General features: G+C 37.7%; 4 protein-coding genes and 1 pseudogene across 5 annotated transcripts in view; 2 read left to right on the top strand and 3 right to left on the bottom strand.

Annotated features, from left to right (window-relative positions):
* LOC116296778 (hemicentin-1) overlaps window positions 1–743 on the bottom strand; it is a 63,736-nt gene extending 62,993 nt beyond the window's left edge. Inside the window, exons 1-2 of one of the 2 annotated variants that reach the window (XM_089039300.1) lie at window positions 621–743; window positions 208–347 (exon numbers count right to left, since the gene is read on the bottom strand). The gene's annotated coding sequence lies outside the window, so the exon portion shown is untranslated. Of the gene's footprint in view, window positions 1–207; window positions 348–551 lie in introns of both variants that reach the window. The other variant, XM_089039299.1, reaches the window with a different exon arrangement.
* An 882-nt stretch (window positions 744–1,625) lies between these two features.
* LOC116296767 (uncharacterized) lies at window positions 1,626–2,547 on the top strand. Its single transcript, XM_031704839.1, has one exon. It carries the CDS (start codon window positions 1,651–1,653, stop codon window positions 2,431–2,433), a length of 783 nt encoding a protein of 260 aa, XP_031560699.1. The 5' UTR covers window positions 1,626–1,650; the 3' UTR covers window positions 2,434–2,547.
* A 2,084-nt stretch (window positions 2,548–4,631) lies between these two features.
* LOC116296772 (melanocyte-stimulating hormone receptor-like) lies at window positions 4,632–6,541 on the top strand (annotated as a pseudogene).
* A 5,498-nt stretch (window positions 6,542–12,039) lies between these two features.
* LOC116296766 (sushi, von Willebrand factor type A, EGF and pentraxin domain-containing protein 1-like) lies at window positions 12,040–16,943 on the bottom strand. The gene is made up of 8 exons (XM_089038634.1): window positions 16,722–16,943; window positions 15,931–16,128; window positions 15,125–15,334; window positions 14,726–14,983; window positions 13,835–14,074; window positions 13,389–13,619; window positions 12,666–12,856; window positions 12,040–12,141 (listed from the first exon to the last, which is right to left on the bottom strand). The coding sequence occupies exons 3-8, from the start codon at window positions 15,228–15,230 to the stop codon at window positions 12,109–12,111; spliced, it is 1,059 nt and encodes a 352-aa protein (XP_088894760.1). The 5' UTR covers window positions 15,231–15,334; window positions 15,931–16,128; window positions 16,722–16,943; the 3' UTR covers window positions 12,040–12,108.
* Window positions 16,944–17,747: 804 nt separating this feature from the next.
* LOC148905961 (uncharacterized) lies at window positions 17,748–24,184 on the bottom strand. Its single transcript, XM_089038941.1, has 6 exons — window positions 24,066–24,184; window positions 22,030–22,187; window positions 21,732–21,866; window positions 21,578–21,674; window positions 20,462–20,633; window positions 17,748–17,982 (listed from the first exon to the last, which is right to left on the bottom strand). The coding sequence occupies exons 1-6, from the start codon at window positions 24,181–24,183 to the stop codon at window positions 17,748–17,750; spliced, it is 915 nt and encodes a 304-aa protein (XP_088895067.1). The 5' UTR covers window position 24,184.
* Window positions 24,185–24,243: the final 59 nt, after the last annotated feature.

The following is a 24,243-nucleotide window of genomic DNA, read 5'->3' as shown; positions in this document are numbered from 1 at the left end:
TCAGTAGCCTCCTACACAGGAGGCTACAGGTATTAAAGGATTGAAAACGATTAATCACTGATAATACTGATGGTGAGGCAAGAAATTTCTTATTCGAAAACACCTTTTAGCAACTCGCAATACATGCGGGCAAAAGCAACTCAAGAAATCTCATTTGTGAGACAAACACAGACACAATAAAAAACTCGATAATAATATAATACTTACAAGGCAAAGCAATGTAGCAAAATCAGTTTTTCAACACGCGGAGGGAGCGAAGACGACAAATTCAAACCAAGAGCACATAAGAGGAATGGTGATCCAAGTGCGATCCAATGTGATAGCAATGTATCTGCTGCCTGGAGAAACTATATAATACAAGTATTGAATACCGAACGTTCAAACTTACGACCGTTGAAATACGAAGACAATTTCTAAATCACTAAAACTAAAGAGTGGGCTTATAATAAAGCAGGGTCTGGCGAATGACTACAGAGCACCCGCCACAACGATGGTCTGCGATGAAGTGAATTATGGTAACGACAAGTTCTTATATATTCTTGAACACTCACTAGTTAGACCGCTGAGAACAGGTATTAAACACAACGGACAAGATGCTATTGATGACACACAAAGCTTACCAAACCTGCACTAATCTCCAGGCCCTAATAAAAATATCTTTTTTTTCGCTAAAAAATTATCCTATCTTCCAGCAGATCGACGTACTTGATAATGAGATGCTCCTGAGATTGCAGGAGATATCAAAAACGCTAAAGGTCATTTGAAGTCAGTTACGTGCGTACGTGCAGAATAACAATCTAAACAGGTACTGAAACGCCTCTTCCGCAATCTTCCTGTAGGCAGAAAACGAGTGAACCGGATCTAAAGTGGTTAACATAACGCACTTATTATAGAAACAGAGTCTCTATGTGACTGTTACTAAAAGAGTGCGTTACTTTAACCTCCTCCCTCTTTTAATCATGTAGTTTACTTAGAGATACTAAAATGCCATACAACAGCCAACGGAAATTAAGAGAGATTTCTTTGCTAAAAAGTTGGGTTGTCAGTCGATTACTGACAGCGCCCAGTTATTAATATTCAGCGAGGTCAAGGACAATACGACCACCTTCCACAGCAGCTGATAGCATAATCCCAAAAAGTCTTCCGGGGTGGGGGGCAATAGGGCAAACCGAAACGTCAGGTTTTTTCATCTTTTCCACGGTGTATAATTTACCCTTTTATCATCACTGTTTCATTAGAAACACCGACGTAGCTCACACTAGCTATAGCTAGTTATCTCTTCCCAGAAAAACTATGGACTTTTGCGGTTATTGATACTGCTATTAGTGGTCGCGGAGTTAGTAGTTTTTTGTTGTTGTTTTTTTTTTTTTTAATCTAGAAAAACATTTCCTGAGCCTGTAAATTTATTAAAAATTTGGCAAAAACTTTTGTATTGCAAATCATATTTTTAAAAAACATTTTGGGCAAAAAAAGAAAAGATGTAACAAGTGTCATAGCGCTCTATATTAATTGCACATGTCAAACTACGACAGTAAGCACGTGACAGATTCATATTGAAAGTTTGTTCGTGGCCAGAAACTGAAATGCGGATGTAATTTTGTAATGATATTTATATTCTGAGACATAACGATTGCCTCATTACTAGCCATCATGGTACTCAACAAAGAAGTGGTAGTTTGTCTTCTTTACGCTTTATTTCTTGCACTTCAACTTCTCGGAATGATTCTCTATTGCATCCGAGCTGTTGAATGTTGCGTCCAAGAAAGAGTCTTGAGCTACCAGTGCAAAAACTTCACAGTTTTTTCCTACTCTCTTGAAATTGAGTTGACATGGCTCCTCTCTCATCTTTTGAACCTCGGGATATCTTTGCTTGTGATTTTCATAGGCCCTGAATTTCTTGGCTATGATAAGGTTTATCGCAAACTGATTCATCTTCCAAAGTTTTGGTTGTTTTATTGCCTCCTTGCAGTAGCAATCATCGACTTCATCTTGATCCTTGCTTTCTATGAGGAAAGCGGTCGTCTACAAGAAGCCGTTGTTGCAGCATTTCTCGCAGAAAACATGGTCACCGTTGTCGTCGTTGGTGTCTTCAACTTTACTCCCCTCAAAGAACTTGCAAGAAGGTTGGGAACTTTTCCTGGCGTATTAATCAAAGTTACTTTGGTTTTATTTTTTGTGACCAATTGCTCCATGTTCCTCATTGGAACAGTTCAGCTGTCATTCAAGGTCACAGGTTTGAACGACCGCTCGGCTTTCAACCTCTCAGACGATTTGAAGATTGTGTTTAGAGTGCTTCGGAATTTTGCCTACGTGGTCTTTTATCTTCGTGCTGCATCGTTCTTTTGGCAGAAGATTTTCCTTGACAAGCGTAATATATTAAGTCATCATCAGCTTCTACAGTCTTCGAGTCAGAGTCTTATAGCATACATCTAGTTGCAGACTTGGACAACTGACAAGTCTTCCTTTGCTTCCCATTGTGATGTCACGTAGAATCCTGCATCACTATAAGGCTGCGTTCATAATGTATGGCAGGGGGGGCAGGTGAAATTGAGGGGGGACCGGGAAAATTTTGGTAGGAAAAAGAGGGGATGGGCAAATTTTTATCAGAAAAAGGGGGGGGGGGGGGATACACAGTTTTTGGAAGAAGATGCAAGCCTTGCTTAGGGGGGATTGTATTTTTTTGCATGACTTTAAGGGGGGGTGACATTTCAAATTTTCACCTGCCTCCCCCTCTGCCATACATTATGAACGCAGCCTAAGACTTCGTATTATTACTTAATATGTTAGTTGATTCAAAGAATTGGTTTTGAGAATTAGAATACTAATTATACAGCTTCTAATTAATCCCATATAGGTAACTTTCCAATTATTTTCTTAATTGGACAGGTCTTGTTGATATGGGATTAATTAGGCAGCTATATAATTAATAGGTAATGGGATTTCATCCTCCCCAATCAAGAAACAATTAGACTCGAAAAATTCCTCTGACTGCCAAATTGGACTCGACCTACGGCCTCATCCAATTTTGTCAGTCCTCGGAATTTTCCTCGTCCAATATGGAGTCCTATTACATATACAAATTATTCTTCTAGACACAAGATTATTAAATATATATTAGTATGAGTATAAGTAAATGGTAAATACTGTAAAGTAAACTGAATAACTTCAAAGAGAGTAGGAAAAGACATTTGATATAGACAGTTGATATAGACGTTTGAAAGTGAAATTATTGAATAAACGAAAATATTTTTTTTTAAGAAATAGAAATACCTATCATATGTCACCAGTTCAGTGTATTACAGCCAGTGTTTACATAAATATCCAATTGACTCCTGCAAGGTTGATCTATCTGTTTTTGCCAAAATAAGACCACATGAAAAACACTACTCACCAAATCTCACCATATAAATAAGACGAAAAACAATGACAACACACTTGAACACTAAAGTATACAACATTATCGTACAACATCAATTCAATAATGCCATCAAACAACACTACATAACACAACCACCACACGCAACATGTACCACACACATTATCACATAAACAACCACATCTACCACAAACATCAACAAACTCAATATTACCACATCCCAAAACATATCAACAAGCACAACGTTACCATAACCACAAAATACCACCACACACAACATTACCACATACAACTACACCACACCACACCACTATACAACACGCCAATAATCTAGAAACATCACCACAACCACAAAGCACCACTACACACACTACCACATACAACTACACCACACCACACCACACCACTATACAACACGCCAATAATCTACAAACATCACCACACAGAAACATCACCACAACCACAAAGCACCACTACACACATTACCACATACAACTACACCACATCACATCACTATACAACACACCAATAATCTACAAACATCACCACACAGAAATATCACCACAACCACAAAGCACCACTGCACACATTAGAGCAGTTTTCGCATGACTTTGAAAAGCTCAGTGTCGTAAGCGTGACGTGCCGTAACCGTGATGCTTTCTAGAATTTTAATTGGCTGATTTTTTCACGCGCAATATGATTGGTCTTGCATTGTCTTGACCTTGGCGTGACCGTATCCGCGCCGTGTTTATGCTATGTTCCGGGTATTTGATTGGATGGAGAGTAAATTCTCGTGCAATGTGATTGGTCTGGCGTATCCCTTGCTGTGTCACGACCGTGTTCGTGCCGTGAACTTTTCACGGTCATACGAAAACTGCACTACCACATACTACAAAACTTCTCCACTTTTCTTCTGATAGTAGTTTTTTAGTCTTATCTAATTGTTTTTATCTTTCCTGTTCTCTGTACCTGTCTTTGTACCTGTCTCTCAGTCTCTTTGTCTCTCTCTGTATCTGGTCTCTATATCTATCTATATGATCTCTAGCTTCTGTGTGTTCTTGTCCACAGTGTGGTTATATATAGAAATGGAGCAGGTGGTGCTGGATATCAAAAAAACAAACCCTAAATGTCATTAAAAAATGTCAATGAGAAAAAGCAATATATATTCATATCGATCTTCATTTTTTTCTCCACCTCAGGACATTTATACCATTGAATTCGTAAATTTTTTTTAAAAGTAAGCTGCATCTGTAAGCTTAGTTCTTGAATTTTGAAAAATCGTTAAATCTTCATATACTCCTTTCTAAAGTCATGATGAAGACAAACGAATCTTTTCTTTGTTTTAAAATTAAGCCAACTCCAAGGTTTTGAAGTGTATTAATAATAACCACCTATCTGGATGCAAGATTTTCGTCATATGCGAATCGATGCTTATCAAATGCAAGGGACCGTCGTCTCACTTACGATTTAATTTTACACCAATCAATCATTAACCTATATATTGCCAAGACATGAGCTTAGAAAGTACTTGAGATACACGGAAGACGATGATATGGTCTGGCAACCACAATATAAAGACATAAAAAGAGAAATTTATTCAGATTGATTTATATACAAGGGATAAATGGCAACCGAAGCAAAAAATCTTTCTGTTCAAGAGAAGTGTACACATCTAGAATTACGGAATGAATACAGCGGCAAAGTTGATAGCAACATTTATATCATCAATGCTGTTCTCAATATCGTATTCTGTGTCCCTACTTTCCTAATCAACTTGATTATGATTGTAGCAGTTTGGAGAGTGTCAGCACTTCGTATGCCATCTAACATCCTCATCTGTGCCTTGGCAACTACGAACTTTTTCGTTGGTGTCGCATCACAACCAGCATTTGCCATCAACAATCTAAGCATCGTTGTGTTGCACTCGGTTACGTGTGCTACTTCATACCTGAATGCAGCTTAGGCAAACCTATTTTGCTGCATGTCTCTTCTTATATTCACAGCAATCAGCGTCGACCAGCTCCTCATGATTCATCTTCATCTCAGATATAACACTCTGGTCACCAACAAAAGGACAACCTTTTTCTTGGCTGCCTTGCTTTTATTTTCTGGAGTTTTTACAGCATTAAACTTTTTCAACCAGGTAGTATACGTCATCTTGATTATGATGATCAACTGCACTTGTTTCATAACTACATTCATTTCCTACGCTAAAATCTACCGTACCGTGATACGACATCAACATGAAATCCACGACCAGGCGATGGCTGTTGCTACGAGTGGGAACAGTAGCAGCAACAACAACAACACGGTGCTAGAGTTGGCTCGTTTTAAGAAGCGTGCCTTTAACACGCTTTGCATCTATATCATCTTCCTGAGTTCTTATATCCCATATCTCTGTACTGTGGTACTATTACGTTTGCAAAGAGAGCGAGCAGTGTTAATTTTTGGGGTGAAGAACTTTGCTGTTACGATCATCTTCTTCAACTCGCTAGTCAATCCTTTGATGATATGTTGGAAGATGAGGGATATACGAAATGCCATGAAGCGACTAGTGAATTGTTTTGTGTGCAAAAAAACAGGACTGAAATAGAAAAGTGGCCAGAGAAGAGTCTAGCTGTTTAAAGACCTTTTCTTTTGGCCTTTCTTGGATTTTATTAAGTTCTTCCATTTTATATCTTAATTTTGCTGTTTTTCGGCATTTGCAATTACTCTCTAGAGCTAAAACGATTTACTTGGTCTTGTCGCCGGTTTGTCGGTGTCATATTAATTATTCTGATTATGATACCATTTAACAATGCTTTAGCAAAATATATCCAGTTCCAACCGCTCACAAAAACGAGAAAACTGATATTCCCAGTGACTTAACTTCAACTTGACCTCAAATAATTAGAGCTTTGGACAACTATTTCTGTCACGAAAAAAAATAAAATAAAATAAAAAATATGAATTTCCATGGATACGGATGCCAATTATTAATTAACCGTCAACTACTAGAGTATAATAACTATTTTAATAGTCAAATATATTCTGGTCTAAAAATTCATTAGACAAGCATATGAAAAGGTACATAAAAAAATTAGCGAGGAATTTTTTAAAAAACTAGTAAGGACAATTAGGTGTCATACAGAATTGAGAATACTCAGCAATTACTCGCATTATATGAAGGTTATTTACTTGAACACTAACTTTTCATTTTGAACGTGTGTTTTTGAAGTATACTTAGTTTTCCTTCAGTCTGTGTAGTTATAACTGGCTCAAAGATTTGACTACTTAATTATTCAACAATAGATAAAGTGATCTTTCAGCTGCAATTAATAGCGGTAGGGTGTTTCTCATTTCTTTTGTCAGAATAAGACAAATACTATTTCTCTCTTTTCTTAATGAATATTCAATCAGTAAAATCAGGCGTCTGGTACTGTTGGGTTTGCTGTAATGACATACATGAAAAAATTACTCAATTCTGGTTGGCTTAGAGCAGTGTTATTCAATCATAAGACAGTTCAAAAAAGCGTAATAGACCTTTCCCGAATTCGCTCGAGTAATCACAAAACAATGGTTTCAAGTCGAGGTTGAACTTGATGAATAAAAGGGTAAAGTTTTCAGTGTCGACTTCAAACCATTGTTTCGTGGTCATCCAAGCGAATTCGGAAAAGGTCTATTCAGTGCAGAAAACTGTAATACAGTGCAGAAAAGTGTAACGCAGTGCAAATTAAAAACGGAATTCTCCTTTTGATTGGATAATAAACAATAGAAAATAATTTCAGCCAATAAGATGATAGATTATTGTGATTAAACATTTGAGGAAAAATTTGAAGCAAAATGATAGCCATATAAATGGCAGCCATTTTATCTTAGGTGAAAGTAAGCAAAGATTTTACGGATTTTACTATCAAACAACTTAAAACATACACTTAACATATATAACTTAAAAACAGTTCAAAAAAGAAAACACAAGTACATTGTTATGGTTGAATACATGGAAGAAACCGTGGGAAGAAAACAAACTATGACATAAACTGAAGGAGATGAGCCAGCGGATCTAAAGAAAATACTCGAGCGAGTATTTGCCAAAGAGTAAAGCAAATACTAAAACAGTAACGAAAAAGACTATGAAAAGACCATTAAACACGATGAGGTAAGTGCTTTACACAATATTTTGGCCTACGAGATCCCAAAACTGAGCCGCAAAGTTTTCTGAACACGTTCAACAATTGTCAGGTATAATTTTTTTCACTATACAACTCCAGTTATAGCTGCAAAGTCAGTCAATTTTATAACGATTCAGATTTACCTAACTGCAAAAAATAAATAAAATAAAATAAAAAATAAAACTTTTTACAATAAACATATAGCCAAATTTTATAATACTAATAGAATATAGTTGGTTGTGAACGAACGAATTTCAATAGTAATATTAAGCTTATGCGTTGAATATTTCACATATTTTCGTCTCTTTCTTTTGAAGTTTTTTCATACGTATTATTACTAAGCAAGAGAATATTAAGTAACTTCATATTCTCTTGTACTAAGTAATCATACGGTTTCTCGTTCAATTTGGGATAGTTCGCATGCACTCGTGTGTTTTTCAAAGAGGTGAAATTGTACCAGTCAACCTACGGTCTCGTGCAATTTCAACTTTGAAAAACAAACTCGTGCGAATTAATCCCAAATTGAACTAGAAAACTTCAATTCAAATAAGCATTGAAGGAATATGCGAATGAGAGCCATGCACTTTAAATATCATAAAAAGTCGAGGACATTTGTGTATTTTTTACGTATTTATTCTGTAATTGTAAATAATGAATAGATATTTGTCGTCAACCTATCCTGTTTCATTTTAGGTTTCTTCATTTATGAAGCTCTTGGCATACACTGAAAAAGCAAGACTTATTATTAGCATATACTTAATTATAAATGGTTTTAGAATGGAAAGAAGGCAATGAGGTTTACTGTTTTTTGCTGTTGCTGTTGCTGTTGCTGTTGCTGTTGCTGTTGCTGTTGCTGTTGCTGTTGCTGTTGCTGTTGCTGTTGCTGTTGCTGTTGCTGTTGCTGTTGCTGTTGCTGTTGCTGTTGCTGTTGCTGTTGCTATCCCAGTCACCAGAAGGGGTTTATTTACCTCAAATACAAGAGTCTCCTCTCAAGTCGTCAAAGTTGATATGTCCCCAGCTTCCAGTACTCTGATCCACAAGCCTGACTTGAGCCACTTTGCCTTGATATTCACTCACATCCCAGCATCGTCTTTCCATCGACTCAAAACACCGCCCAGTCTCTCTCTTCACCACAAGGCCGTCTATCAGTAGCTCAACTCGTACTTTCGTGACGTCACAGCCACCACCAATCAGAAAAGAGAGACTTTTACCCGTGATTTGAAAGGTTGGGGAAGTAAGTGTGCCTGTTGGTCCGTCACCTTGAATTTGTCCTGCGGGGTGAGATGGAGAAGGGCGATTTTCGGCGCCTCCTATCCACCAGTTTCCTTGTTGCTGCGCGGACTCACGGTTCCTGAATCTTGGGTTGTCGCCATATGTCGGCTGGTTGTTGAAGGCCGTCCCTGTTTTAGTCCAATGATCAATAGAATTTTCAAAGTCCATTCTACAGCCTTAAAGAGAGGGAACCAGCGTATTTTAAAAAACCAGATCGTTCTTTGCTATAAAGGGGGGTTTCAAAGCTGCCATGCTGTGGAACAAAACAATATGCCTCTCGTAATGCATTGCTCCTGTCCTGCAACATGATTCCTCTATTCGATTTAAAAGAAAGATTGCTAGCATAAAATTTGTGCACCACAAAATTGGACCGAAGTGTAATATGCATGGATTGAAATTTCTAATAGATAGAACGTTAGTTCTTTGTTCGTGACGGACAACGAGAAATCGATTGTGTGCAAAACACTTGGCTCATGTACCTTTTCTCAGTCAAATCTTACCAAAATATTAGAAGATATTGTGAATCATTGAGACACAGTCTTGGTGAAAGTCACTCGTAGATTCATTTTTTTATATTTGCGTACACAGTCTTAGATTTCAACTGAGCCAATCGAATACAGTCACTTTGTTCCTTTTTCAGCCATATTTAATCATACCGAGCAAATCTGAGGGCATTTCAGGCCGCATTGTGTCATGTCATGCCCAATATAATACTGAGCAAGCCGACGACTACTGACAGCCATATAAGGTAAACTTACTTGATTTGCATTGATCTTTAGAGGTTGAACCATCACCAACGGTTGTCATACCAGAAGGACATTTTATGCACGACTTTTCTTTGGCGTTGGGCTGGTAAGTACCACGAGGACACGGAAGACAAGCTCCAAGACCTCCGTGTTTTGAAAACTGCCCAGCGGTGCATAACTCTGACGCAAAGCAGATAAAAAATATGGTCATTTTTCCATGAGAAAGAGTAATGTAAAGTCCATAAAGGATAGCGAATTCCCCATGAAATTATCCTAGGTCAACCACTGAAAGGATCTAACCTTTGATGATCTTTGCTGACTAATAGACCTTTTAGGTTAAGCGCAATTAATGTTTCGTGTCATTTCCTAGAGTATCATTTCTTTGTTTAACGGTTGAGCACGAGAAGACACATGAATATGGTTGTACGATTCAGACAAAGAATCTTATTCCCAAAAGAATAACACGTTGTGGTCTGAAATGGGAAAACATTACGCCTTTGGTAACGAGGTCTATTTAAAAGTACTTTGCTTTATACCCTTTTACTTCAGGCGTATTGTTTTCTCGCCTATAGAAATACTAACCATTCCGGCCCTCGTGAATAATTATTTATCAATTACATAATTAATTAATTAATTAATTATATATTATAAATGTAACTCTAGATAGAAAAATCCTTTAAAAAATCCTAGAGAGAAGTAAGGAAAATAGGAAGACAATGAACTCAAAACCAAATCGGTGTACTCACTTTTACAGTCTTCTATGGAAGTTGTTCCAATGTCAAATGTACTGGTGCCGGCAGGACAGGGTAAACAAGATGTGCTGTGATTATTTGGTTGGTATTTACCCACTGAACAAGCAACACAAGTCTCAAGGCCCGTTGTGGAGTAACGGCCACCTTCACATATACCTGTTAATACATTGTATTATACATTTTACTTAGTATTTTTTTAGAAGTGCGGCGTACGTAAACCTGGACCCTTTAGTACAAATTCTACCCATTTTGCGCCTTTCGTTTAATGTCAGAGTGAAACAAATTAAGAAACTGGAGTGGAAATGCATTCTATTTTGTTCATAAAAAATCGACGGCACTGAAACCCAAGCCATATTTAACTGTTTCACTACCTTTACAATCTTGGAGGCTCTTCGCACCACGCCCAATGGTACTTGTACCCCCAGGGCACACCTTGCAATACACCTGGCCCTCAGTGTCTTGGTACGTTCCATTTTTACATTGAACACATGCTTCGGCGTCTTTACTGTAATACGTTCCTGCAGAACAGTCAACTGAAGAGAATTCATAGAGGATGGTTAAATACTATTAACGCTAAAAAAGCTATTAACACTAACTCTAGACATTGTCGTGAAAATTAAAGACTGTTCCCGGGTACCGGAAATTGTTTTCACTGCTATTGTTGTACTAATTTCTTGGAATCGTGGTCCAGTGGAAAACATTATTGGGCTACCAAGACAGAGAGTGGTCAACACCGGATGAGTGAGGTTAATAGCTGGATGGGTGACCTGAAACTTATGCCTACTATAGTTTTTAATTCTAATTTTATTTCCTTTTCTCTTGAAATAATTTTTTCATGAATAGAAGAGAAAAAGAGTATTTTTGTTTACAACTCGCCATTAGGTTGTTTGGATGGACGTATCAGAATATGAAAATGCCCAAAAGGGTTGGACGGACGTATATCGCTAATTAAGAATGCACCCAAGATGGAGTGGATGGGCGTATCAGAATAAGAATGTACCCGAGATGGATTGAATGGATTGGATGGACGTAGATTGAGAATGTACTATTGGTATACTGGGTATACCCTATCACTTGCTTACCACACACTGAACGATCCAATTCCGATCCACTGCCGCTTTTAACTACCACTACCTTCCCTAATGCGCATGCGCCTTTGACATCTTCATCTTCGACATCTACAGAGTCTACCTGAACTTTCATTACCATTGATGTTGCACGCTAAAAGAAGAATACACGTACATAATCTCGTCAAAATTGTTTCAGGGATGATTCGTATTTGTGTGAAGACACGACCTGTTTTCTTCACTACTACAATCATCAAAGCCACATCAAAACTATTTACCCTCTATAAATATATTTTTTCAATATTCTGGTGGGCGGTACTTTCAAAGTTGCATTGAACTGGCGGAGATCCAACTGGCTGAGATTACTGGCAAAACGTGAACGGTTCTTGCCGTCCGAAGTCGATTCGGCTTCGATTCCACACTAATTGAATTGTTTCTGAGTTGTTCGCAGAAAATGCAGAGCAACAACGCATCAAATGCTATCTGAGGTTTTTGGCTGATATATGCAGCAAGATAGCAATCATGTTCCCTTGGAAATCGATAAAAATAAGGAAAATTTACATGATGACAAACAGGAATGAGGCTCTACGATACCTTAATGGCGTCGTCGACAATCTGTTTATTAGCGAGCATTTTTGTCTCGATATCTTTCAACTTTTGTTTTTCAAGGCTGGACGAGTCTGGATTAAGATCTAGGACTTTCATCTTGATGTCGATGACATAAGCATTCTCATCGAGACCACGTCATTTTCGTTTGCTGTTCTTGCCACAGTAAACCTAAGGGAGGAAATGAACTACTTTTTATTTCAACTTTATCACAGTACTATATATATTGGTGAAATCTTTGTTCTTTGTAAGCAACATTTACATTCCTTCTCAATAGCACAAAATAGGGTTCCTTCTCATTGCGACAAAATAGGGTTTTGGTTGGCGTCAATCAAAACATTTCTATGACATTGTTGTCGGATAACGCAAAGTTTACAAGGGCACATGGGATGTCATTGCATGAAAAGGCCTTAATTAGTAGATCCCTTGCAGCAAGGCTTTGGAGGACTAGGTTTCCAATTCTCAGGAGATTGAAATTCTTTTGTTTTGTCCTCCAAATTGAGCCCCTTTGACGTCACACGCGACGGGTCAACGAATATTCCGCGCATGCTGTTAAAGATAACTGTTAGACCGAGCTCGAGCTAGTTCAAGAGGCTTACTATTTGGGTGCGCCCCCGTTCCAAGATCGAATTGGAATTTGGAAATGTTGTTTCCGTCTAGGAAGGGAACAAGCAATAATCAATAATCTTACTGACCTTGACATTAGCGAGTTGGCAGTCCACGTTGTTGTTGCCTAAGCAAGAGAACATGCTGCTCAACAGAGGATCCTGATTTATGAATTCAAGAAATTGCTCTTTGATTTTTTTCTGTGTTTCCTCGTTGCCAGACAAACAACTGCCAGCATAGACCTTGACGTTCTTGGCTACTCCAGTTGGGGAACTCTTAACTGCAAAACAAGTTAATCTTTTTACCTGCTTGTGGCATTAAACCATTGTATTTAAGACCTAATGAAATCCAATTTTATGCACTTGGGAAGGATCACAAACCACATATGGTGAACATCACTGAACAACATGGCTGCCACTTTTATTCCCTTAAGAATGATTACAAACCACCTATAGTGAACACCATCCAACATGGCTGCCACTTTTATTCCCTTAAGAATGATTACAAACCACCTATAGTGAACACCATCCAACATGGCTGCCACTTTAATTCCCTTAGGAATGATTACAATCCACCCATAGTGAACATCATCCAGCATGCCTGTGATTACAAACCACCTATAGTAAACATCAGCCAAAATGGCTGCCACTTTTATGCAATTAGGAATGATTCCAAACCACCTTAATTGGCCATCATCCAACATGGCTGCCACGAACTTTTATTCCCCTCTTGAGAACGATTACAAACTACATTTGTGTGGTAGCTTATAGTAAACACCATTTTATTCTCCTATTGGTCCGTTTAGTAATCACCTGCACAATCTTTCCAAGGCCTTCCTTCAGGTAGTTGTTGATATATAGGAAACTTATACCCGTTCCACGCTCCATTCATACAGGCGTATGACGACCATTCCGGCTTTTCATCGAAATCGTAATTTTCATTACACTGGACGACGCAAACGTACTCTTGCTTCGCCTCGTTGACTTTGATGTTGCAGGAACGAATACCATTGGCTGGGGGGTCGTACAACGGACACGTTAGGGCTGAAATGAGAAAAACAGTGTAGTTTAAGTGAATAATTCTTTGACATCAAACCCAGAACCAAAAACCAATCCTTCTCAAAGACGATTCCGAGTTGGGGATTGATCCTAAGCAGTATGATGGACCGTGTGATAAAGGTCCATTGGTGAAACTGGATCGCTCTCATATCGCTACGCCACTCAGTTTTAAAACTGCGTAAATAACTTTCCCTACTCACGGCCAACTTGAAGAGGATACGAGCAGGTTGCTGTATTTCCCGCCTTGTCTCTAGCACTGAAGGTCAGTGTGTACTTTTTCCAGTAGAATAAAGCTCCTGGTTTATGGGAAGCCGTGATTACTGGGGCCGTATCGTAGTTATCCTGGAACTTTGGCTCAGGGAATACAACACGCTTGGGTCGTTCTGATGTGTAAACTAGGTGTTCTTTAGGGCATTCGAGGACTTGAGGTTTTTCCGTGTCTGAAAAAAAACACAACTAAAACCTTTAGTCCATGGCTAAATGGCCAGGAAACATGTATCGAGTAAAAGGTGGCAAAACCGTCAGGAAACATCGGGAAACATGTTTACTCAACACCCTCGTCCTTTATATATCTTGTTTTGACTAGATAGAGCCATATGGATTTTTAGAATGTTGACTTTCTTGGCTAAACGAGGAAACATCGAAATTGTTTTCATGCGTCTTGGAAGTATCGAATGTTTTTTTAGGCACAGCAGAAACATTTCTGCGACGTCTTGGAACAAAATTTGTTGCACGCAGCAATGTTTCGCATGTAGCTAAACTTGGAAACATGGGGGAAACATGCGCGCGGTAAACATGTTTCCTCGTTTAGTCAGGGCTCTACAGGCTAGTTCTTACTGGCGTCGAGAACCGAATCTTGGGTCAGAAGCATTAGTTCGTGTGCGGTGGAATTATCAGTGATAGCCGCTTGTCATAGGCGTGAGCACAAGCCAAGCAAGCCAAGAAAAAAACATCCGATTCTTCCAACTTTTCTAGTTGAACTCCTTTGCGCAAAACTCAAAACTCAAAAAATTGAATTTCATCTAATTCGAAAATTCAATTATTCATTCATTCAAGTAAAAGAGATTCCAGTACTCTTCGCCGCTACTAACCTTTGACCTTAACGGTAAAACTGCAATTCGACGTAAGCCCTGCATCATCCGTCGCACTGTAATAAACTGTGGTAGCGGTTTCTGATATTTGGAATATTTGCATAGCCTCGATATTTGGAGTGGAAATCCTGATTGATGGAGTTTTTCCCGAGTTGTCTGTAGCGTTAGCATTAGGAAGATTGACACGCGCGTATGATTTCCCGCGTTCATTGCCAACCTCTACGTTTTCTGGACACGTGATCTCTGGAGCCATCGTATCTACATGTTTATAATAACAGAAACGGGTCAGGTGCAGAATAGTGCTTATTTCAAATCAATAATAATTTAATTGATTAATTAATTATTTAATCGATGAAGGTCTAGGATATAAATGAATTTGTTCTGTAACCAGTCACTTACCTTTACATTTAGCACTAGAGGTAGTCCATCTTCCATCAGCTTTACAAACTCTTCTAAAGTCGGCGTCGGTTCCTTGACGGTCGAAGCCCTTTCCACAAAAGAACATGCAGACTGATGAACTAACGGATTTGCAGGCTTGTTTGGTGATCGTACAGTTTTTGGGTAGATAGTATCCATACTCGGGCTCAGGCAAAGGGTCGCAGTAAACAACTGGATTTAGAAATGGAATTTCTTTATTATATCTATTTCTGATAAGATTAAAACTTTTTGCCTCCCCCTAATTTCTCCTCTTTTATTTCCTTCCCTTCCCTTCACTTCACTTCACTTCACTTCACTTCACTTCACTTCACTTCACTTCACTTCACTTCACTTCACTTCCATTCCCTTCCCTTCCCTTCCCTTCTCTTCTCTTCACTTCACTTCACTTCCCTTCCCTTCCCTTTCCTTCCATTCCCTTCACTTTCCTTCACTTCCCTTCACTTCCCTTTCATTCATTCATTCATTTTTACACTCTTTTATATATATATATCAATCATTTAATGTTAATTAAGATCTTTGATCGTCATATCGATATTTCGACTGCCTTTCTTGTTCTTTCTCCCTTATTCATATCTACACAAGTTTTTCTTTTTCTTACCCATGTGAACAGTGGGTTAGCGAGAGTACCAGAATTGGAGGAACGAGCAGACGCGTTTTAGCGCGAACATTTTCACCAAATCCACAGGTAGCCCGTCTCGCTAGACTCCTGCATATGTAAGTATTACCCCATGGTATGCAATGAGAAACAGTGCATCAGTATCTCCTACCTCTCTGCCTTCGTTCAGATTGATCTGGTGGACATACTTTATTGACAGAATCACATCCACTCGGGTCGAGAATTTCTTGCCATGTTTTTTTGTAGAACCGCTTTCGTATCTGGGAAGCGCATTGGTTCTCAAATGATGAATCAGAGTCACTCCACTGGGACCAGGCCTGCAAATTGCAGACAGCTTTCGAACATTTATCTATGTAAAATAATATTTGCATAAAAGCAATCAGCAGAGCGCATGTCGTTGTCAAGTATAGTATTTTTTAGTAGTCTTGAATAATTTTAATTTTTTTAAACTCTACGGAAATTTACGTGGACATGGTAACCTTGGCGACCAATAAACATTTCTTGCAAATATTCTTTTCGCTTTTAATATCAAAAATTTACCCAGATCAGGGGCGGATCCAGGATTTTGGGTAAGTGCGTTTGGAAAATTCATTGGTCAACCAAAAAAAAAAAAAAGGAATAAACTGCTACAGAAAGCCCTTATTTATGTTTTTCACAGCCGTCATTTCGTTTAAATTTAACAACAGATGCGTTACTAGTCTCTTTGTTGTATCATATCATCCAACATGGCTACTGTGTCGGCTTTTGTCATTGGATTCTCTTGGGCACAGATTGAAAACAAGCAATAAATAGTTTGCAATAACTACCAAAGGAATAAATTTACGCGTGACAGTCACGTGGGTTGTTATAATAATAAAATAGATTGAGGACAAATCTCTTGTTAGATTTAACCAAGATGGCGGCTATGAAAATGACCAGCATTTATATTTAGTAAATACTTACGATGACAGTCACTCAAAAACCTCTTGCCAGTTGTATCAGTGGATTTGCCGCCAGGACATGAAATACACGACCTGCTTCTTTTATTGGGCTGATAAGTACCGATACGACATGGAGTACACGGCTCGTATCCCCGGGACGAGTACGTACCAGGGTCACATAGACCTAAAGAATCATAAAAATATAAAAGAATCCTGGTATGTATTAAACGCAGGAGGTGAGAGTATGGTGCAAAAATTAAAGGTCACGTGACCTATGATAAAAAAAAATAGATGTGCATGCGCACAAGCGAAAGCACCTATTCCTTCATAGGCACAAAACTGTGATCAGAAGTAAGCTCAAATCTCTTATATTGATGTTTGCCGTGTTGGTTCGTTGGTTCCAACGACAAATCCAACGCAAAACTCGGATCCCTAAATCGCGACTGGTATATTCATTACCAACCATGACAGCAGCTCTGCAAAACACGTCTATCAAAATAATTATATTGTTAATAAAAATGTACTCTAGGTTATAGAAAAGCTTACGTTTGCAAACTGGAAGAGATCCATCCCAGCCATGCCACTGACAGGTCCTTCTTTCGTTACCAACACGTGTGTAACCATAGCGACAGGTGTACGTTACTTGGCTCGTCTCGTAGAAGTTGTTACCAATCAGATTCCCATTTGCAGGTACTCCAGGATGTCCACAGTTCTTTGCTGGGGATTGAAACCTAAAATGATTACACTTTTCTACCCCTCTGAATGACTATATTATTTCCATGCTCTGTATATTTTTAAAAGACCTCGCGATAAAATAAGACTAACCGTAATACAGCAATTACTGAAAGCGCTGCAAGAACTGTGGAAGTGTTCACTTTATTGTCATTTTGCGTCCTGTATCGTTGCCGGGGGATGGAAGTACGTGTCCTAAAACGGGGGAAAACATTCTTTCCAATAACAGGCCCGTCGCTAGGACCATGAAAGGGGAGGTTCGTTTTTCTTCCAATCTTAGTTATGCTATTTCTTGAAAAAGTATTTATATTGGATCTTATTTCTTTTTCTTTCTTTTTTTTTTTTTTTTTTTTTTTTTTTTTTTTTTTGTATAGGGGAAGAAGCACAAGAAGATTGGATGTGACTCACAGTCGTAACCAAACCATCCGAGTTTATAGTTTGATATATATCCATCACCACCTCCACCGCCGACTAAAGTAGCTGAGTACATCGTAGCTCCTCTGACGGTAGCGAAATTCTCTTTATCGCGACATCCAACATTATAGACATACCTATAATTGAAAGACAGAATAGGAGTTAATTCAACTTTGATAATATACATATACATATAAAATTGTAAATATCTAATTCGAAAACCTAAGAATGTCTGATTAAAATAAATTTATAAAAAACATTTTGCAAAACATTAAAAGACCAAAAACCAATCAAAACATTACCTATTTTCGATCTCTTTACTAAAATGCATAATTTAAAGAAAAGTGTCAAAAACACCCAAATTCGATCAAAACCATGGCCTATAGTCCATTCTTTTTGGCAATAATGACCTATTTTGGACCTTTTCATAAAAATGCATAATTTATAAAAAAGTGTGAAAAACACCCAAATTCGATCAAAACCATGGGCTATAGTCCATGCTTTTTGGCCATAGACACCCATTTTCAAAGATTCATAAAAATGCATAATTTATAAAAAGGTGTGAAAAACATATAAAATCGTTCAAAACCATGGGCTATAGTCCATGCTTTTTGGCCATAATGACCTATTTTGGACCTTTTCCTAAAAATGCATAATTTATAAAAAGGTGTGAAAAACACCCAAATTCGCTCAAGACCATGGGCTATAGTCCATGCTTTTTGGCCAAAAATGACCTTTTTTGGACCTTTTCATAAAAATGCATAATTTATAAAAAGGTGTGAAAAACATATAAAATCGTTCACAACCATGGGCTATAGTCCATGCTTTTTGGCCAAAAATGACCTATTTTGGAGCTTTTCATAAAAATGCATAATTTATAAAAAGGTGTGAAAAACACCCAAATTCGATCAAAACCATGGGCTATAGTCCATGCTTTTTGGCCAAAAATGACCTATTTTGGACCATTTCATAAAAATGCATAATTTATAAAAAGGTGTGAAAAACACCCAAATTCGATCAAAACCATGGGCTATAGTCCATGCTTTTTGGCCATAATGACCTATTTTGGACCTTTTCATAAAAATGCATAATTTATAAAAAGGTGTGAAAAACACCCAAATTCGATCAAAACCATGGGCTATAGTCCATGCTTTTTGGCCATAATGACCTATTTTGGACCTTTTCATAAAAATGCATAATTTATAAAAAGGTGTGAAAAACACCCAAATTCGATCAAAACCATGGGCTATAGTCCATGCTTTGTAGCCAAAAATGACCTATTTTGGACCTTTTCATAAAAATGCATAATTTATAAAAAGGTGTGAAAAACACCCAAATTCGATCAAATTGGATCAAATCAAATTCGATCAAATTCGATCAATTTGGCCATAATGACCTATTTTGGACCTTTTCATAAAAATGCATAATTTATAAAAAGGTGTGAAAAACACCCAAATTCGATCAAAAGCATGGGCTATAGTCCATGCTTTTTGGCCATAAACATCCACTTTTAAAGTTTCATAAATAATTCATATTTTTCGAAAAGGTGTGAAAAACATATAAAATCCTTCAAAACCATGGGCTATAGTCCATGCTTTTTGGCCATAATGACCTATTTTGGAGCTTTTCATAAAAATGCATAATTTATAAAAAGGTGTGAAAAACACCCAAATTCGATCAAAACCATGGGCTATAGTCCATGCTTTTTGGCCAAAAATGACCTATTTTGGACCTTTTCATAAAAATGCATAATTCATAAAAAGGTGTGAAAAACACCCAAATTCGATCAAAACCATGGGCTATAGTCCATGCTTTTTGGCCAAAAATGACCTATTTTGGACCTTTTCATAAAAATGCATAATTCATAAAAAGGTGTGAAAAACAACCAAATTCGATCAAAACCATGGGCTATAGTCCATGCTTTTAGGCCAAAAATGACCTATTTTGGACCATTTCATAAAAATGCATAATTTATAAAAAGGTGTGAAAAACACCCAAATTCGATCAAAAACATGGGCTATAGTCCATGCTTTTAGGCCAAAAATGACATATTTCGGACCATTTCATAAAAATGCATAATTTAAAAAAAGGTGTGAAAAACACCCAAATTCGATCAAAACCATGGGCTTTAGTCTATTGTTTTTGCCAGTTGCAAAAATGCATTTTTTTAAATAAAAGTTGTTAAAAAAACAAACATAAATCTATTAAAAGAATGAAGCATGATTTTGAAAAGATATGAAAAACATCCAAAACCGATCAAAAGCGTTGGCTATAGTATCGTTTTGGACAGAATTGACCTTTTTTGGTCTTATGTTAGAATTGACCTGATTGGACCTTTTTGAAAAATGGGTAGATTTAAAAACGTTGTTAAAAACACCCAAATGGAAGGACCATAGTCTATGTTTTTTGGTTAAGATTAACAAAGATGATTATAGTGTCAGATATATTTGCGGTAGATTTGATTTTGTCTGGCGTTCCGTTATTGTCATATGTGAATCCAGGGAAATCTAGAGACTGGGTATCCGACAGAAGCCGTAATTTTGTTAGGAATTTCGAATGCGCGCATGCGCAAGCAATGTTCCTGTCTACCCACCAATTAGTATCAGATAAGCTCACCTGACAGAGTTCGAAGGGTCATTGAAAGTAAGTTTCCAGTTACCCATCTTTCCGTCATTACAGCCATTCTCCATGTAGACAGCGTAGACATTCTTTGCGCTTCCGAAATAACAGTTACGAGACTGGCTTCTACCGACTCCAGTTCTACTATTTACACATACTTTTACATCCCCTGTAAGGGAAAGTTGAGGAAAAATGAGTTTTCAGAGTAATATTTCTATAAGCCGATATAGTACCCCTTTGCAAATTATCATGGATGTAAGGGGAAAATACAAAAGAAATGACACAAATATATTCCAGCTGAGCGGGTTAATTTTGTTTGAGCCAATCACAGCGCGTTTAGCTGTTTTGCCGCCGGTCCTCATTAACAGACTACTGTAACCAAACTTTTACGTATTTTTCTGTTTTCATTTTGCTAAAATATAACATACGTGCCCACAAGAAGCAGAAATATGGAAAGGAAGAATAAAAACAATTTCACTTTAGCGCCGCATTTGCTTCGTTCTTTTAAGCTCCAAAAATGCTTAGGGACGGTCATTTTGTCCACTCATGCTTTGCGCGCTGCGTTCACCACTCAGCTAGTTGAGAAAAACTGTCATCTTATTTGTTTTCTTCCAGAATGTTTTCTTCCAGAATGTTTTGCAAGAAGATTATTGAGTTACAGTGAAATGTTTTTACAACAAAGCCAGCAACTTCTAAATTTATACCCAAAACCTTAAGCGTATTGGGCGTAAATGTGTAAACCTTATTGGGCACCGAAGGGTGAAAGTTCAAAATAACAAACCAGTCAAATATCGTGAGATCATCTTGGACATGTTAACGTTACCATACAGCGCTATTACCGCAGATCTAATAGCGTTTTTCAAACTTCATGCAAACTTTATGTCATTTCCCTGGGTTCCAGAGACTCTCTCTTTCCAGTGCTTCTCGGATGAAATTTACGACCGTGAGGCACTGGAGCGAGAGGTCCCCAGGGACATATCATGAACTTCAAAATGAAATTCTTTGTTTTCCACTGATGTATCTTCTCATGCAAGAGTGACTGCTAAACAAAAACACTACTCAAAGGATCAAGGAATTAACACGTGATTGGGAGCGCTACTATTGGTCACTTACTGAGAATATTGCTACACTGTAGAGTACTAGGGTTTCCACTGTAGGTCCAGTCACTTCCATACAGTTTCATACATCGCCATCCGTAATAGTACTGATGCTGTATGCCAAAAATATAATAAAGTATCAGTGTATCGAATGTGAGTCGCAGGGATACTTTGGGTATATTTGAGTAGAGATTGAAGATCTCTCCTGGGACAATAGACAAGGACCTTTCTTGGGACAAGAGACAAGGGCCTTCTTTGGGACAAGAGACGAGGGCCTTCCCTGGGTCAAGAGGCAAAGGCCTTCCCTGGGACAAGAAACAAGAGCATTCTTAAGACAAGAGACAAGGGACAAGGGCTTTCCCTGGAACAAGAGGCAAAGGCCTTCCTTCTGACAAGAGACAAGGGCCTACCTACTGAGACTAAATAAAAGGTAAATTGTGCACGTTATTTGCGTCAGGCTTATCTTACCAAGGCATGACCGCTGACCACCTCTTCGACTTCCTCTTTAGAGCATCCTTCATCATAACATTCCTCCCACAGATCACGCCTTCTCCTGCCATGACTTTCACGAAAGTTGTTTGCTTGGTCTCTATGAAGAAGTAAGCCCTCTGGGTCACTCTTGAACTCTGAAATTTAAACAAATGTATGGTTACTTATCGGCATATTCCAATGCGGCAAAAGGGTTTTTTGCGGTGCGCGCAGTTTCTTTAAACTTTGTTTAAGGTGGCTGACTTCTGTGCGCACGCTCAAAACCGATGAATAATCTTTACGCTTTTATTGAATAACCATACAGGTTTTTAACTTCAAGAGGGCAAAACCCTCAAATTTTGCACGGTAGTCTATATTTTTGGTATTTTCCAGAATAACAGGTAATATTCCATTATTTTTCAAAGTTTAAGACAATTCTGTTTATCAGAACAATGTAAAAAAATCGTTCTGTTTGTTTGTGCTCAATTTTTACGATAACTTGCACACCGTAGAACCTGTACAAAAAACGTTTTTCCATTGTCTACAATAGTTTATTGAAACAACTTTTATCAGTATTTTATAAATATAGTGTAAGTTACGTGTTCGGAGAAAATTACTCATGTTTCTTTCTTAGTTTCGGTTTTATGATTTTCTTTATATAGAGCTTGATTTTCGCTATCTTTCTTCCAAAATCGTACAAACGCATGTCATTCCGGAGTGATTATCTCAAAAGCGAGCTCTGGACATCCCCTTTTTCTTTGCATTTTTGAAATCAGCATTAAATTTCAGGTTAAAACATTTTCAATTTTCAATTTTCTTTAATTTTTCTATATTGCATTATTTACACATGGCTTTTTAGACCGAAACTTGTACATTAGGAACTCCAATGTTTATTTAGCAGGAAAAAAACGATAAACATGAACTCCTAATTTATCGATATAATATTAATTTCGATCTTTCACTTTTTCACTTTTTTGTCTTTTTATTTCTTTGCTCGTTTATTTGTTTTTCTGCTATCGTTCTTCGTTTCCCTAAAGTGTAAAATAGCGTGACTGAGTGTTTGTATTCAAGTATTCGTTGTTAAATGTTTACCAAAGTGGGAGTGAAGAGATCTTCGAGTGAACGACGCCTCCATTAAGAAGTTTGTTCGTTCAATTTGATTTGCTATCTTAGTTTTGGAATTGAGGAAAACTGTACAGAACAAAGGAAAACCCTCAAAGATACCTTAATATTTGGTGACCCCACTCAGCCAAGATTTGCTGCGGGGAAGCAAAAAAATGCATTTAATTACACGGCACTAAACACGTTCACCATGCAAAACAGGGTTTATGTTTTATGCTGATCGAGCCATCATTGCCCATAGCTGTTGGCAAACATAATTCTCAGTGCGACCGACTTCTCATTACAGGATGATATTTTTTGAATGTATTGCCTCCACACTCGGCCCGACAAGCTCAATTGGTCGATAAGATAGTCTGGACTGGACTAACACTCAGGGCATTAAAATAGATGGAGAGAAGGTGCTGCATTTGTAATTAAGTACATCTACAAATGGTTAGACCTTCAAGTGGCTCGGATGACCACGTTAAAGGCGGTCCCGTCCCTAATCAACTAGAGAAGATGAAAGAGGACCACGAGTTTATCAGTTGAATTACTGTCAAGTGTTATCCTCTACATACAAAGTTGGTATTATTGCTATACCGTTCAGTGGACATCCTGTTATCAATATCTGTCGCGTTATTAAGAGAAATTTAAAATATTGACTACATGTTTGAAATTATTATATTCTGAATTACTAAAAAGCTTAATTAACGCAAAGAAAGCAAGGACAATTGGGAGGAGTGGAAAAGACAATCAGCCATTCTTCTCTAACGGTTCTAATTTTTTGCATGTTGAAGTATAAAATTTGTTTCTTGATGTTCAAATGTGTCCTTTTAGGCTTTATGACAGTCAAATTTGGATTCACGAACACAAGCTTAAAAAAGAGGTCTGTGATTTGGTATTTATTGGTTGAAAAAAGAAACATCGAGATTTACCTGGTTTTAAGACATTAATCCTCAGTTTTTGATCTTGCTCGGCAAAAAGCTCATCGAACAAAATAATTAAAAATAAAGCTTGTAGAAGGTTAACTGCTTTAACCTGGACAGGAGCCATTCTTACCCCACAGTCATTAACTGGGAATGATCACAGTTGTATCAAAGCCGCAAGAAAATA

Source organism: Actinia tenebrosa, unplaced genomic scaffold (assembly GCF_029948245.1).
Source record: "Actinia tenebrosa isolate PJP-AT-01 unplaced genomic scaffold, QUT_ActTen_1.0 PGA_scaffold6__47_contigs__length_16458017, whole genome shotgun sequence".
In the NCBI taxonomy this organism is placed as follows: domain Eukaryota; kingdom Metazoa; phylum Cnidaria; class Anthozoa; order Actiniaria; family Actiniidae; genus Actinia; species Actinia tenebrosa.
Note: the sequence above shows the minus strand (reverse complement) of the source record. Positions and strands in the feature narration are given on the sequence as shown.

Coding starts and splice junctions, on each gene's coding strand:
- LOC116296767 (XM_031704839.1), top strand. CDS start 1,651: ATGGTACTCAACAAAGAAGTGGTAGTTTGTCTTCTTTACGCTTTATTT.
- LOC116296766 (XM_089038634.1), bottom strand. CDS start 15,230: ATGTTCTTTTGTGGAAAGGGCTTCGACCGTCAAGGAACCGACGCCGAC. Junction 14,984..15,124: donor CTCTAGTGCTAAATGTAAAG/GTAAGTGACTGG, acceptor ATAAACATGTAG/ATACGATGGCTCCAGAGATC. Junction 13,620..13,834: donor GTATCCTCTTCAAGTTGGCC/GTGAGTAGGGAA, acceptor TTCTCATTTCAG/CCCTAACGTGTCCGTTGTAC.
- LOC148905961 (XM_089038941.1), bottom strand. CDS start 24,183: ATGGCTCCTGTCCAGGTTAAAGCAGTTAACCTTCTACAAGCTTTATTT. Junction 22,188..24,065: donor GATTAATGTCTTAAAACCAG/GTAAATCTCGAT, acceptor TTTAAATTTCAG/AGTTCAAGAGTGACCCAGAG. Junction 20,634..21,577: donor ACAGTGTAGCAATATTCTCA/GTAAGTGACCAA, acceptor TTTCCCTTACAG/GGGATGTAAAAGTATGTGTA.